Here is a 16,544-nt window from a genome sequence, read left to right on the forward strand (position 1 = left end):
CCCCACAACGCTACCTAGAGAAGAAGAGAAACAAGGAACACCCCACAACGCTACCTAGAGAGAGAGAGAGAGACCACCAACAAGCTACCTAGAGAGAGAGAGAACACACCACAACGCTACCTAGAGAGAGAGAGACCCCACAACGCTACCTAGAGAGAGAGAGAGAGAGAGACACCACAACGCTACCTAGAGAGAGAGAGAGAGAGAGAGAGAGAGACACCACAACACTACCTAGAGAGAGAGAGACACACCACAACACTACCTAGAGAGAGAGAGAGACACACCACAACACTACCTAGAGAGAGAGACACACCACAACACTACCTAGAGAGAGAGACACACCACAACGCTACCTAGAGAGAGAGAGAGAGACACACCACAACACTACCTAGAGAGAGAGAGAGACACCACAACGCTACCTAGAGAGAGAGAGAGACACCACAACGCTACCTAGAGAGAGAGAGAGAGACACCACAACGCTACCTAGAGAGAGAGAGAGAGACACCACAACGCTACCTAGAGAGAGAGAGAGACACCACAACGCTACCTAGAGAGAGACACCACAACGCTACCTAGAGAGAGAGAGCGAGAGACACCACAACGCTACCTAGAGAGAGAGAGAGACCCCACAACGCTACCTAGAGAGAGAGAGAGAGAGAGACACCACAACGCTACCTAGAGAGAGAGAGAGAGAGACACCACAATGCTACCTAGAGAGAGACACCACAACACTACCTAGAGAGAGACACCACAACACTACCTAGAGAGAGACACCACAACACTACCTAGAGAGAGAGACACCACAACACTACCTAGAGAGAGAGAAAGACACCACAACACTACCTAGAGAGAGAGAGAGAGAAAGACACCACAACGCTACCTAGAGAGAGAGAGAGAGACACCACAACACTACCTAGAGAGAGAGAGAGACACCACAACGCTACCTAGAGAGAGAGAGAGAGAGACCACAACACTACCTAGAGAGAGAGAGAGACCACAAGACTACCTAGAGAGAGAGACACCACTACCTAGAGAGACACCACAACGCTACCTAGAGAGAGAGAGAGACACCACAACACTACCTAGAGAGAGAGAGAGAGACACCACAACACTACCTAGAGAGAGAGAGAGACACCACAACACTACCTAGAGAGAGACACCACAACACTGCCTAGAGAGAGACACCACAACACTGCCTAGAGAGAGAGAGACACCACAACACTGCCTAGAGAGAGAGAGACACCACAACACTACCTAGAGAGAGAGAGACACCACAACACTACCTAGAGAGAGAGAGAGACACCACAACACTACCTAGAGAGAGAGAGACACCACAACACTACCTAGAGAGAGAGAGACACCACAACACTACCTAGAGAGAGAGAGACACCACAACACTACCTAGAGAGAGAGAGACACCACAACACTACCTAGAGAGAGAGAGACACCACAACACTACCTAGAGAGAGAGAGACACCACAACACTACCTAAAGAGACACCACAACACTACCTAGAGACCTAAGACAACAACACAGCATGACAGCAACACATGACAACACGGTAGCAACACAACATGGAAGCACCACAAACATTATTGGGCACAGACAACATCACAAAGGGCAAGAAGGTAGAGACAACAATACATCACACAAAGCAGCCACAACTGTCAGTAAGAGTGTCCATGATTGAGTCTTTGACTGAAGAGTTGGAGATAAAACTGTCCAGTTTGAGTGTTTGTTGCAGCTTGTTCCAGTTGCAGCTCGTTCCAGCTAGCTGCAGCGAACTGAAAAGAGGAGCTACCCAGGGATGTGTGTGCTTTGGGGACCTTTAACAGAATGTGACTGGCAGAACGGGTGTTGTATGTGGAGGATGAAGGTTGCAGTAGGTAGCTCAGATGGGGGAGTGAGGCCTAAGAGTGTTTATTAAATAAGTATCAACCAGTAGGTCTTGTGACGGGTATACAGAGATGACCAGTTTACAGAGTATAGAGTGCAGTGATGTGTCCTATAAGGAGCATTGGATATGAAGCTGTTTTACACCCCTTTCCACATTTTGTTGTGTTACAGCCTGAATTTAAAATTGATTCAATGGAGATTTTCTTTATCACTGGAATGTCAAAATGGAATTACGTTTTTAGACATTTTTTACAAATTAATTAAACATTTAAATCAATAAGTATTCAACCCCTTTGTTGTGGCAAGCCTAAAGTTCAGGAGTAAAAATGTGCTTCACAAGTCACATAATACTTTGCATAGACTCACTCTGTGTGCAATAATAGTGTTTAACATGATTTTTGAACAACTACCTAATTTCTGTACCCCACACCTACAATTATCTGCAAGGTCCCTCAGTCGAGCAGTGAATTTAAAATGGATTTAACCACAAAGACCAGGGAGGTTTTCCAACACCTATTGGTATAGGGGCAAAAAAAAGAAACTTGAAGATCCCTCTGAGCACAGTGAAGTTATTAATTACACTTTAGATCGTGTATCAAGAGAGGAAGGAATCCGCTCAGGGATTTCACTATGAGGCCAATGGTGACTTTAAAATAGTTAGTGTTTGATGAGAAAACTGAGGATGGATCAACAACATTATAGTTACTCCACAATACTAACCTAATTGACAGAGTCAAAAGAAAGACGTCTGTACAGAATAAAATATTCCAAAACATGCCTCCCGTTTGCAATAAAGCACTAAAGTAAAACAGCAAAACATTTGGGTAAGAAATTAACTTTATGTCCTGAATACAAAGCATTATATTTGGGTCAAATCCAACACATCACTGAGTACCACTTCATATTTTTAAGCATGGTGGTGGCTGCATGATGTTATTGGTATGCTTGTCATCGGCAGGAACTAGGGAGTTTATGATAAAAAGAAACGGAATAGAGCTAACCACACGCAAAATATTAGATCAAAACCTGGCTTAATCTGCTTTCCAACAGACACTGGGAGACAAATTCACCTTTCAGCAGGACAATAACCTAAAACACAAGGCCAAATATACACTGGAGTTACTTACCAAGACGACATTTAATGTTCCCGAGTGGCCTAGTTACATTTTTGACTTAAAATCGGCTTGAAAATCTATGGCAAGACTTGAAAATGGCTGTCGAGCAACGATCAACTTAACGGAGGTTGAAGAATTCTAAAAAGAAGCATGTGCAAATATTGTACAATCCATGTGTGCAAAGCTCTTAAGAGACTTACCCAGAAAGATTCACAGCTGTAATCGCTGCCAAAAGGTGATTCTAACATGTATTGACTCAGGGGGTTGAATACCTATCTAATGAAGATATATTAGTGCTTTATTTTTCATAAATGTTTAACAAATGTTCACATTTTTCTTCCCCTACAGAGTATTTTGTGTAGATCGTTGACAGAAAAGGACAATTAAATCCATTTTAATCCCACTTTGTAACACAACAAAATGTGGACAAAGAAAAGGTTTCTGAAGGCACTGTATATACTGCAGGTCCTCTTCCTGACACTAGCCTGGGTGGAGAGGACCTCACAGGGGAACATGTGGAAGTGACTTATGTTATAATATGATGACATTTAAATCTCAGGAGGTGAAAATCCTTTCAGTGTATGGTTACAAAAGCACTATTGACATGGCATTTTTCCTAAGCATGTTTTCCTCTTCCTTAAAGGGAAATTTCAAAAATGTTCAACTTCATACTCATCATCTCAAGCACCACCTCAGCATCAACATGTGTGAAAATAATACGTTTCTATATTTTGTAGATAAACAGATATAGAGGAACATGTCTTTTCAGTGACATCGGTTATTTAGCAGCAGGGTGAATGTGCCTGAAGTCATGTAGATATCATGAAAGTGTATACCTTCAGGCCTTGCCAGGGAAGACTGCCTCGCAGGAAGTACATGAACATGTGACCCAGAGCCTCCAGGTCATCCCGCCTGCTTTGCTCTGGAGGAGAGGAGAAGAGTTCATTAACGACACACGCAGAAACAGCACACAAATTTAAAAAAAAACTATAATCTCTCAATTATCCACCCTGTCAACTATATATACACTACTAGGCTTAAGTCCTAATGTGAAAATCTCAAATTCAATCAATGAATGCAAGATCCACATGGAAGTAATGTTTTACAGATATGCGTACAGTTCTCAAGTTAAGATGTGGCCCTTCCTGAACATAACGGAGAACTTGATAATCAACAGCCCAGGACAAATTTACAGGATTAGGAAAGAAAATGTATATCTTTAGGGTTTAAAAAACAGCTTATTTCCAATAACACAGCAGCATGTGTGATCATGATAATTTCTCACCTTTCCCCAGGTGTGTGTTGATACTCATGTAGCGCGCCGTTCCCGTAAGGCTCTTGTGCTCCCGGTATGGGATGTGTTTTTTGGTCTCGGGGTCGATGTATTCTTTGGCCAGCCCGAAGTCGATAATGTGGATTGTGTGCTGCCTCTTGCTGCCCGGCCGCCCCACCAAAAAATTCTCCGGCTTGACGTCTCTGTATATCAAGCTTTTTGTGTGGACAAATTCCATCCGCGTTATCTGGGAGGCAGAACACAGAGCATTTAGACAAGATAGGATCTCAAACTCTTTCAGGACACTTTTCAAATGCTGTAAACCTCACAGCCAAGAGAATGACAACACAGCGATAGGAATAAAGATGGCTGACATCGTAGTGATCCCATCATTCACTATCTAATTATGTGCCTGACATACTGTGAATATTCACTGAAAGTAGTCTTATAAGCTATGGGTTGGGCACCAGTAGGACACTCAAGTAAACAACTATTACATTCTTACCAGCTGTATGGCTATCATGAGGACGGTCTTGAGGGAGAAGGTGCGGTCACAGAGATCAAACAGGTCTTCCAGGCTGGGCCCCAGCAGCTCCAGCACCATGGCATTGTACTTCCCACATGGCCCAAAGTAGTACACCTGAGGAATACCCTCTGCAACACAGAGACAAGCAGGGACACGTGATATATGAACAGGACCACACAGCTTACAGGGGGCATGCTAGCATCCTAAAGGTTTAAAAAAGGCTTTCATTACTAACCATCTGTTTTAGCATCACAAGAGCCACAGATATTTCAAAAGCATTAGGCCCCAGCTAAAGAAGTTTGAGGCAGAGGGCCTATGGATGGCATGAAAGGTCGTAGTTAAAGGAAGGCATTGGGGCTTTGATTTGCTGACATGAAAGAGCCTAGAGGCATGTTGATACAGTGCAATCGGAAAGTATTCAGACCCCTTGACTTCTTCCACATTCTGTTACATTACAGCCTTATTCTAAAATTGATTAAATTGTCTTTTTTCATTAATCTCCACACAATACCCCATAATGACAAAGCAAATACTGGTTTCTAGAAATTTTTCCAAACGTATAAACCCCCCCCCCCCCCCCCCCCCCCCCCCCTGAAATATCACATTTACATAAGTAAATCAGACCCTTTACACTCAGTACTTTGTTGAAGCGATTACATCCTTGAGTATTCTAGGGTATGACGCTACAAGCTTGACACACCTGTATTTGGGGAGTTTCTCCCATTCTCATCTGCAGATCCTCTCAAGCACTGTCAGGTTGGATGGAGAACTTCGCTGCACAGCTATTTTCAGGTCTCTCCAGAGATGTTTGATCGGGTTCAAGTCCTGGCTCTGGCTGCGCCATTCAAGGACATTCAGAGACTTGTTCCGAAGCCACTCCTGCATTGTCTTGGCTGTGTGCTTAGGGTTGTTGAGCTGTTGGAAGGTGAACCTTCACCCCAGTCTGAGGTCCTGAGCGCTCTGGAGCAGGTTTTCATCAAGGATCTCTCTGTACTTTGCTCTGGACTGATTGGTGGAGTGCTGCAGAGATGGTTGTCTTTCTGGAAGGTTCTCCCATCTCCACAGAGGAACTCTGGATCTCTGTCAGAGTGACCATCGGGTTATTGGTCACCTCCCTGACCAAGGTCCTTCTCCCCCAATTACTCAGTTTGGCCGGGCAACCAGCTCTAGGAAGAGTCTTGGTGGTTCCAAACTTCTTCCATTTAAGAATGATGGAGGCCACTGTGTTCTTGGGGACCTTCAATGCTGCCGAAATGTTTTGACACAATCCTGTCTCGGAGATCTATGGACAATTACTTTGACCTAATGGCTTGGTTTTTGCTCTGACATGAACTGTCAACTGTGGGATCTTATATAGATAGGCGTGGGTGTGTGCCTTTCCAAATCATGTCCAATCAACTGAATTTACCACAGGTGGACTTCATGTTGTAGAAACATCTCAAGGATGATCAATGGAATGCACCAGAGCTCAATTTCGGGGGGTTATATACATTTGCAAAAATGTCTAAAAACCTGTTTTTGCTTTGTCCTTATGGGGTATTGTGTGTAGATTGATGAGGATGTTTTTTAATCCATTTTTGAATAAGGCTGTAACGGAACAAAATGTGGAAAAAGGGAAGGGGTCTGAATACTTTCCGAATGCACTGTATACTGTAGAGCAGCCTACGTGTGTGGGAAGTCAACACAGGCGCTATGGCCACCATGACAGCCCAGGAGGCGGTTTCGATAAGAACAACAAGAAGGCTAAACAAAACAAACTTGTCAATGTTGATGATGCATTGTGCCGGCAAAACATTTTTTTTGCCAACACACCCTGTCATGTGGTCTCATGTGTGACCTGGGAGGAATTTAGGGTTTATCATCACAGTAAAATGCCCTTCTGAAGAGGAGACTTCTAGTTGAACAGTGACTCTGTTCCCTATGCGGAATAGAACAAAGGGTAATGGCCATTTATGACCCTCATGGCCTTATGGACCAGCCTCTAAGGTCACATACAGTTCCAGGTTATGCCTCACCAGTCCAGACCAGTACCCGACGCCAGGGGCCTTCATTCCATTCCTTGGCCGGCAGTTGTGCCAAAGGGACTGCATGCTCCTTTCCCGGCAGGCGGCCCCCGATGCCGCCAGAGAGAGGAGAGGTACGGCAGCTTTAGTAGTACTGCAGGCTGGCCTTTGGGGTGTTTGAATGTGGGGAGGGGATGGGGACGGGGGGTGACTAGAGCAGAATTGACCTGATCACCCCTCACGTCACTCCCACAGAGAAGCAACGCAGATCTCACACAGCCACACACGTGTCCTGGGCCTCGTTAGACAGCAGGATTTGCCTGGTAATAATGGCGATGATGGATAAGGCGGAAGCGACCAACCAGGAAGCTGACTCATCAAAGCCCGCCCACATCTGGAGTGAGGGCATTCAGCCCTGCCAATGCACTCATCAACAGGAAAGTGCCTACGCTAGAACAACCCGTCTCCCAACTAGAGAGCAGTAAACACAGCAAGAACAACTGCTGGGGAAAAGACTAACCTGACGTGGAATAGGCCTAGAACAAAATGACCATTTCAGAGAAACCATTCAAAAAGAGAATGATTTTATTCTTTACAACAGCTAGACCTAATCATGTGGATGTGTTATTCCAGTGTAAAAATAACCCGGGCCAATCATGCCTGTTATAAAAGCACTTATGCAAGGAACGAGTGGTTTCCTAGAAGCCATTCTTCATTGTGATTCATGACAGATATAATTGTCTGCTCTCCTGTCCGTTATAACACCACAAAGCTTCAAAGTCTATTCTGCTGCCTCCCAGTGCCATTCTGTGCACCGCTCATAACCCACTCTCTCCAAACACGAGTGAAACGTGTCAGGAACAATCCAGTGTATTGTCTCAGACAGGGGCCCCTCTCAGTCTGAGCACTGTGGCAGACAACGTCACCCTACAACAGCGTTTCCCAAACTCGGTCCTTGGGACCCCAAGGGGTGCACGTTTTGGTTTTTGCCCTAACACTACACAGCTAATTTAAATAATCAACTAATCATCAAGCTTTGATCATTTGAATCAGCTGTGTAGTGTTCAGGCAAAAACCAAAACGTGCACCCCTTGGGTTTCCGAGGAGAGTTAGGAAACGCTGCCCTACAATGAAATGTCAAAGTTCAGGCCGAGCCCGACAGGGAGGCGGTCTCTATTAAACATTTAGAATGCTGAGTGCATCGGGGAGAGAAGAGGAGGCGCTGATTCCATTAGGCCGAGTGGGTGACACTGTGGAGATGTAGCCAGGCTGAAACGTGATCGTCCGGGCCAGCCTGCCTCTCCTGCAGAGAGCCTGTGTGACTCAGTGTTAGATCCTGTTATCCATCACCAGGCAGGCAGTACATCAAATATCCAGACTGCTCTGGACTGGATGAACAGGGTGGACCACAGAACATCACTGCAACCTCACACTCAAAATGGCACTGATTTATCACTCCCAAGACACCTGGGCAGTAGGCATGGCAGAAGGACACACACACGCGGCCATCTGACCAACAGTCTCTCACAATGCTTTTAAGCAGAGCCTTGATGGTTCACTAAATATTCACACGAACATGTTAATCATCTCATAAGGAGACGGGTCTCGTACACTGAGAGAAGACCATCCAGGCGTATCCGGACTGTGAGCTCAGTCAACCAGTCATCCAGTTCAATTATTGATAGCGACATAAAAAGTGGATGATGTCTCACTTCCGACGCCCCATGCTCAGTGGTTAATGGTGGAGTTGGGGCGTGGTCAGGCTAGACCAGCTAGTGTGTGTAACTGAACGTGTTCTTCTCGTGTTTGGGTTCTTTCCAGGGCAAGAGAGAATTAACACTAGATAAGCTCTTCAGCTTTAAGCACCATGTAGAGCTGACATTGCTAAGACCAGGACTTGACCCTTATGTTGCCACATTCATATTGTAAAAACAACTACATGCCTGTATCCATCTGTACCATAGGGTTTACAGAAGGATCAGCAGAAGCCAGTGGCTTGAAGAAGACTTTCATAATTCCTCACGTGCATTTTTGAATGAATGTAGCCACCAGTTGGAGGAACACTTCCCTCTATTCTATAATGTGGGGGAAGCTGAAGCACCATAATCAGTGGTTCCATCTTTAGCTCAGCCTATGAGATGGTAGCAGGCCTCTGGTGGTCCCTCTGCCACAGTGGCCGGGGGAGGAGAGGGGAGAGGAAGTCAGGATGTGTTTAACGCACCAGTGCAAACGCCAGAGGGGCTGCTGGCTGAACTCGTCCAATCGTTAGGCCCAAGGGTTGGGGATAAAGACTCACTATCCAATGAACGGACCAGGATCAACAAACAACTTCGTGTGACTCTGTTCCCAAATAGGCGTAAGGCAGCTAAATACTGGTGTGCTGTAGTGCTGCCTGGGATTGGAAATACAACTTCTGGTCCAGTCAGACAGATCACACGAAGGACAGCTGACAGAGAGATAGGCCAGACCTATTCCCTTTGCATCATGGGAGAGTTTCCCTGGGCTTTCTTCTCCAGGCAGGCCGGAGACAGTGCTGAGACCAGACATAGAAGCAGAAATACTCTAATAATGGCCCTACTGCACAGAGACGGCCATCTATAAATAGACTAGCCTAGAACAGCCCTAATGCCCTGCACTCCAACTTCCTATTAACACAGTGGAGCTGCTGCCCTGGCACAGACAGACAGCTGGCAGGTGATCAGCTCACTACGAGAGAAAAAGAGAGACACTTGTGACAGAGAAGATCACTGGGCGCAGTGACATGCACTCTCTATAAGACAAGCATGTGTGTGTGTGTGTGTTCTGCCTTCCACTCCAGTGAACAAAATGGGTGCAGTCAGGCTTTGCCCAAGCTGTTCATCCTTTTCCTTTACAAAGGCTAAAAGGATCAACGACCAGTGTCCTCAGTCAGTCAGGGTAGGCCTAATTAGAATACAAACATTCAGCTTATCCCTACCTGCGATCAAATACAATACAATCTATTTACGTACCGTAAATATTCACTTTCTTGACAGATCAGATGCTCATAGAAAGTGACTAACTAATGATGAAAAGTATCATCTTTGGCTAAAAAAAGCAGCAGTCCAATGTCAGAGATTATCAATGAAATATGAAGCTGCAAGGTTCTAGTGAGAGGATGAAAAACGAAGGCTGGCCGAGCTGTGCTGTGGGCTGTTCCAAGTTCCTGTCCCTCCCCACCATCTGATCTTACTGCCCCACCTCTCGCCTCTGAAGCCAAGCGGCCACATCAAAGGGCTGGAGGCACAGCACAGCCCCACAGCACAGAGTGAGCACACAGCCATGTCGGGCCTGCGCCTGCTAGGGATCAACCAACTACACAGAGGGGGCAGAGCCATCACATCTTCTAGCTACAGAGAAGAGCTCCATCCACCCAGCTGATTCTACTAGCTAACGCAGTGTTATTAAAACAGTTATAAAGTATCAACAACAACAGTTATATGTGCTTACCTGAACTTCCCAACTGTTTATAAAATCTATATTCCAAATGAAGCTGTGGCGCCCGGGACTTTATTGGTTCCTGAAAAAGAAGAGAAAGAGAAACCAGGGCATTATGCAATTATAAACTAAATGTAGCTAGCAAGATCTGGAAATGCACGTTTGAAGTCTGGGACTTAGCCATTTCCCATGATTGGATGGAGAGCATTCTGTACTGTCAGCTAAACCACACTCATACTCCCGGTCTTGTTCCCTCCCCTGCCATAATAGCAGGTTAAGCTGGTTTGTGAGTGCGGAACACACGGCCAGAGACAGAGGGTCACGCTTCAATCAGCTGCTCATCACATTACAGGAATAACTACAGGGCTGGGTGACATCAAATTCATTACAATGTATATTTCTGCACGATATTTAGAATGCCTGTATCGTAGAAATATGTTTCTGTTTTTATGAGCGTTTATGTCCACTTGTTCTCGTGTTTGTCTTTTTTGTCTCATCTCGTTCGCACCTTCTGTGCTGTGCATCTTCCCATTTACACCAGAGATCTGTATATAATGACGAGATGCTCATGTCTCCGCCCTAACAATGGGAGTCGTTGTCCCAAGGGGGGGGGGGGGGGGGGGGGCTTAGGTTCAAAATAAGCACATAGAAAAGCAGTGGGCTTATTTTGGCGAGAGTGAAACCTCTTGCGTCGCCTCTTTCCCCCAAGCCCCTCCCACTCAAAGATGAGAGATCACTTCTTCCTCACTGACAAATGGTTTCAATTCACTATTTGCATTTGAGGTTTTTATTTTACTGTACTAGACAAGTTAACCTTTTGAACCATACCCTGTTTATGTTTCAAGTCCTCAAATTCCGAGCAGAGCAGACACTACCAAAATAGATTCTGGAAAATGTATGCTCAGTTCATCGTGCACACATTACAGTCCCACATATCGCTACCAGCATTTTAGTCAAATAAAGATTGTTATACCAGCTGTTTAGTCTGTGTTTTATAAATGTGCAACAACCAGCTTCCTGAGGTAGTCACCTGGAATGCATTTCAATTAACAGGTGTGCCTTGTTAAAAGTTCATTTGGGAAATGTCTTTCCTTCTTAATGCGTTTGAGCCAATCAGTTGTGTTGTGACAAGGTAGGAGTGGTATACAGAAGATATGGACTTGGTCTTTTACCAAATAGCCCTATTATGGCAGGAACAGCTCAAATAAGCAAAGAGAAACAGTCCATCATTACTTTAGGACATGAAGGTCAGTCAATACAGAACTTTTAATAATTTCTTCAAGTGCAGTCGCAGAAACCATCAAGTGCTATGATGAAACTGGCTCTCATGAGGACAGCCACAGGAAAGGAAGACCCAGTGTTACCTCTGCTGCAGAGGATAAGTTCATTAGCGTTACCAGCCTCAGAATTTGCAGCCCAAATAAATGCTTCAGAGTTCAAGTAACAGACACATCTCAACATCAACTGTTCAGAGGAGACTGTGTGAATCAGGCCTTCATGGTCAAATTGCTGCACAGAAACCACTACTAAAGGACACCAATAATAAGAAGAGACTTGCTTGGGCCAAAAAACACAAGCAATGGACGATAGACCAGTGACAATTTGTCCTTTGGTCTGATGAGTCCAAATGGGCGATTTTTGGTTCCAACCGCCGTGTCCTTGTGAGACGCGGTGTGGGTGAACGGATGATCTCTGCATGTGTGGTTCCCACTGTAAAGCATGGAAGAAGAGGTGGTGTTATGGTGTGGGGGTGCTTTGCTGGTGACACTGTCTGTGATTAAGAATTCAAGGCACACAAGCAGCATGGCTACCACAGCATTCTGCAGCGATACGCCATCCTATCTGGTTTGGGTTTAGTGGGACAATCATTTGATTTTCAACAGGACAATGACCCAACACACCTCCAGGCTGTGGAATTTGACCAAGAAGGAGAGTGATGAGTGCTGCATCAGATGACCAATCCCCCGACCTCAACCAAATTGAGATGGTTTGGGATGAGTCGGACTGCAGAGTGAAAGAAAAGCAGCCAACAAGTGCTCGGTATATGTGGGAACTCCTTCAAGACTATTGGAAAAGCATTCCAGATTAAGCTGGTTGAGAGAATGCCAAAAGTGTGCAAAGCTGTCATCAAGGCAAAGGGAAGCTATTTGAAGAATCTCAGATATATTTTGATTTGTGTAACACTTTTTTGGTTACTACATGATTCAATATGCGTTATTGCATAGTGTTGATGTCTTCACTATTATTCTACAATGCAGAAAATAGTAAAAATAAAGAAAAACCCTTGAATGAGTAGGTGTTCTAAAACTTTTGACCGGAAAGTGTATATCATGAATCGCCCATAAGTTTGAAAAAAATAGAGATGAGTTTTAGGTCATATCGCCCAGCCCTAAACCCTGCCATCAGTCTAGGCTACACGTCAGACACTCAGGCCAGCACCAGCCTACTCAACACCTCTCATCCACCCAGCACCAGCCTACTCCCAGACAAACAGCTATCAGGGTGGCGATGCATATCAATAGTCTAAAGCACATCTCCACTCCTTCCTCCAAACTGAGTAGAAAGAATAAATGCAAATTCCCTGTTGGCCCCTGGCGTACTGCTTCGCTTCCACCTATCCTGTTTTCAGATTAGTCTGAACATTGTGCACATCCAGAGAGGAAGAGGCGAAGCGAGAGGATTTACTCCACCCAAAATCTGTCCCTGTGAGATAAGCCCTTTTTTGTATGGAGGTCTATGAGAGTGTCTCGAATTACACGAGGCTTATTGGATTGACTAGAAGTTTCATAATGTGGCCTCCCGAGTGGCGCAGCACTCTAAGGAACTGCATCGCAGTGCTAGAGGCGTCACTACTGACCCGGGTCCGATCCCGGGCTGTATCACAACCGGCCGTGATAGGGAGTCCCATAGGGTGGCAAACCATTGTCCCAGCGTCGTCCGGGTTAGGGGAGGGTCGGGGGGGTTAATTTGCTCATCGCACTCTAGCGACTCCTTGTGGCGGGCCAGGTGCCTGCAGGCTGACCACGGTCGTCAGTTGAATGGTGTATCCTCCGACACATTGGTGCAGCTGGCTTCCGGGTTAAGCGGGCAGGTGTTAAGAAGCGCGGTTTGGCGGGTCATGTTTCGGAGGACGCATGACTCGACCTTCCCCTCCCAGTGGGGAGTTGCAGCAATGAAACAAGATCGAAATTTGGCAGATGGGGGTAAAATACTAAAAAAAAAAAGTTTCGTAATGTTTAGGCTGTTACAAATGTACTAATATAAGTGGATGCACGTTGCAACTTTGAGAAAAACGACTTAGTTGTGCCTGTTGTTCACACACGTTGGCTAGAATGGTCCCACCTGATCTCGCCTGCCTTCAATCATTGAGGACATGCATTTCCATGGTTAGAGCGGTCACTTAGCTATGTTGTTAATATAATAGATCATCTTTGGCACATGTCATCCATCTTAAGTGGATATCTGAGGAGAGAGAGAGACTGGTTGAGTGAAGCTGAACATGACTGGGCAGGGAGGAAGGTCAGGGCGAGGTACTGTCTGTGACATCAGTAGAGGAAAGCTCAGCCTCTCTACGAGGGAGAATGTGGGAACAATATGTAAATAAAAAACAGATGGCACAAAACCACAGGACCCTCTAAAATGCTTACAGTGGAAAACAGAGGCTTATGGCGGCTTTACGCGCTGAGATTCAGACTCATCCCTGCAGATAACTGTGCAAATAACCAAACCAACCCAGGAAATAATATCTACAGCACCGGTAGGTAACTTCCCGGGTTAAAGGGTTCATTAACTTCCTTTCATTGCCTCTCCAAAATTATAGTGACCCTCTCGATGCCCAGTCACCACACCCAGCCTTTTAAAAGAAAACACTGGAATAAAGTGCTTATGCACCAACGCTCAGAACCTGAAGCATTTAAGGATGTCCCTACAGCTGCTCTTTTCAGGAAATTTGCAGGCCAAAAGCAGATTATGTGTAACGTAAGGTTACCGCTTATTCTCCATAAATCTAATATGCAAATGAAATCACGCTCTTGTGCTTGTAAAGACTAATGCATAGGCTGCCTAATGGATAATGCACTTATATTAAACAAATGTATTCTACACAGGTGTCTGTTAAAAATGGGTTGTTTGTGGGGTAGGAGGGTGCTTCAGTCCCTTTCAGACAATTTATGTGAACAGATTTCCATATCTTCATTCTGTTCCCGTACCATACTGGGGTATACAGTATTACCGGTATTGCACACAAGGGGCGCCATTTCTTTGTAAACATATAGATATTTTTTTATGATGCTAAGAAATTGCTAGCAAATACCGATAGCTGATAAATACTAAAAACCCAAGCGAACATAAAACGAATTCAGAGATGGACAACCCAGCTCATAAAGTTATACAACTACCTCAAAAGGCTACTCACACTTGATCCAGGAGGGGATTGATCGTCTCTGCTCTAACCAAGAAGATTGATTTTGCAAGCTAGCAAACCAAATGCATAACTGGAGCCCTGAGCTAAAGAAAACTTATTTGACACTTAGATAATTAACTTATAGTTAAGATATTTAGCTCAGCAGTGAATTCTAAGTGTAACTTAATCACCTCTCATGCTGCTCAACAGTGGACATCACAAAACTTATCCCATGTGCTCTGAGAAGATAAAAACAGCTCATCTACAAATAGGCTAACTAGTAACAATTAATCTTTTTGTCAATATCCTTTTCATGAATTGTGATTTTTTTTAACATTATAGTATAGCAGATATTGTTTTTTTGTGTGTTTTACAAATGTTGGAGTGTGACGAGGCAGGGCTGGTGTCCAGGGCAGCTGACCTGCAGGGCTAAAGGGCACTTCAGTGTCAGACCTGCTGCTGCAGCAGCCTCTCTCCTCCTCAGCTGCCACCGCCACACCGCTCTCCAACAAAAGGACTAACTAAAAAGCATCAGCCAATTAGTTTCACAGCCAAGCCTGAAGTAGCCTAGTAGTAGTACTAAGGGAGATATAATTTCCCTGTCAAGCTTGCCCTATTAGCATGTTAATTCCAAGAAAGATGCTTAAGGCTCGTCAACATCTTGTTATGTCACAGATCTCATGATCAATGGCGGGTTTTAATTTGAACCATTAATGTTTTCCTGAGCTCGTCTGAACACTGTGCTACCAACGGAGCTCTGGGTGGATTACGGTTGCAGCTGATCATCAAGCTCCATCACAGCTGACAGACGGAGAGAGAAAGAGAGAGAGAGAGAGAGATCAGACGAGGCCTGTACCACCCTGCCAATGGACACGCCTTCCTGGGCACAAAGGACAATATTGCCACAGCTCCCAGGAGATTGCCCCTTGACCCCTCTCCGGGAAGAACCTCAGGGTAATAGAGCATGTTACTGAAACAGTCATCATGTAAGACATGGGAGACAAATAGACAACTGTGTATTCCCATCTTGGCTGTCAATCAGGCACTGCTGCAGAGTTTTCTGGATCAAAAAGGGGCTTAGGTGTTGGGTGTGGCAATGGGAGTGGTCGGCTTGTTGGCGCAGCTGTATTTGGGAGAACATTTTAGAGGCCTCCGCATCTTGGCGGTGAAGAGAAATCTTAGCATTTTTAAGCCAATTTCCTGCAATTCTACACATTCCTCTATGGAGCAGAGAGACATTTCACAGTTTAAAGAACATTTCCAGCGATTCTACTTATTCTGTCATGAAGCAGAGAGAAAATATTGCCGCTTTAAAGCTAATTTTCTGCAATGACATGCATTTTGACATGGCTAATGTTGTTATTCTGCTCGAACATAAAGTCAATACTGCCAAATTCATTGTTTTTGGAATTTTCAATTCACCCTGACTGTCTAGCTTAAATTTTGGTGACTGTTAGTCCTCAAAGATTATATTTAAAAATATATAATCATAAATTAATTTGACTTATATAGCGCTTCTCTAGACACCCAAAGCGCTTTACATAGTAAAATGGAAGCTCACCACCCCCAATGTGCTTCTTTCACATGCACTGCTCGCTGTTTGGGGTTTTAGGCTGGGTTTCTGTACAGCACTTTGAGATTTCAGCTGATATACGAAGGGCTATATAAATACATTTGATTTGATTTGAATGTTCTGACAAACACTAACTAGAGGTCTAGTTAGTGTTGGCCAGAAAAGGATTTCAATGGCAGAAAAAAATCCCTGTGCTGGCACTGTACGTAGTGCAGAGTTCAGAGAAGTGGGCATCCCTGATTATAACCTACAGTTAAATATTAAACCATACAAATGGGAATATGATATTTATCTCATTCA

General features: G+C 44.7%; 1 protein-coding gene across 4 annotated transcripts in view; it reads right to left on the minus strand.

Annotated features, from left to right (window-relative positions):
- LOC115192544 (casein kinase I) overlaps positions 1-16,544 on the minus strand; it is a 53,795-nt gene that overhangs the window by 15,130 nt on the left and 22,121 nt on the right. For all 4 annotated transcript variants that reach the window (XM_029751168.1, XM_029751167.1, XM_029751171.1 and 1 more), the window contains exons 3-6: positions 10,282-10,351; positions 4,790-4,938; positions 4,297-4,531; positions 3,848-3,933 (exon numbers count right to left, since the gene is read on the minus strand). In XM_029751168.1, the coding sequence (XP_029607028.1) occupies positions 3,848-3,933; positions 4,297-4,531; positions 4,790-4,938; positions 10,282-10,351 (540 nt within the window). The remainder of the gene's footprint in view (positions 1-3,847; positions 3,934-4,296; positions 4,532-4,789; positions 4,939-10,281; positions 10,352-16,544) is intronic.

The sequence above is a fragment of the Salmo trutta genome, chromosome 4 (assembly GCF_901001165.1).
Source record: "Salmo trutta chromosome 4, fSalTru1.1, whole genome shotgun sequence".
Taxonomy (NCBI): domain Eukaryota; kingdom Metazoa; phylum Chordata; class Actinopteri; order Salmoniformes; family Salmonidae; genus Salmo; species Salmo trutta.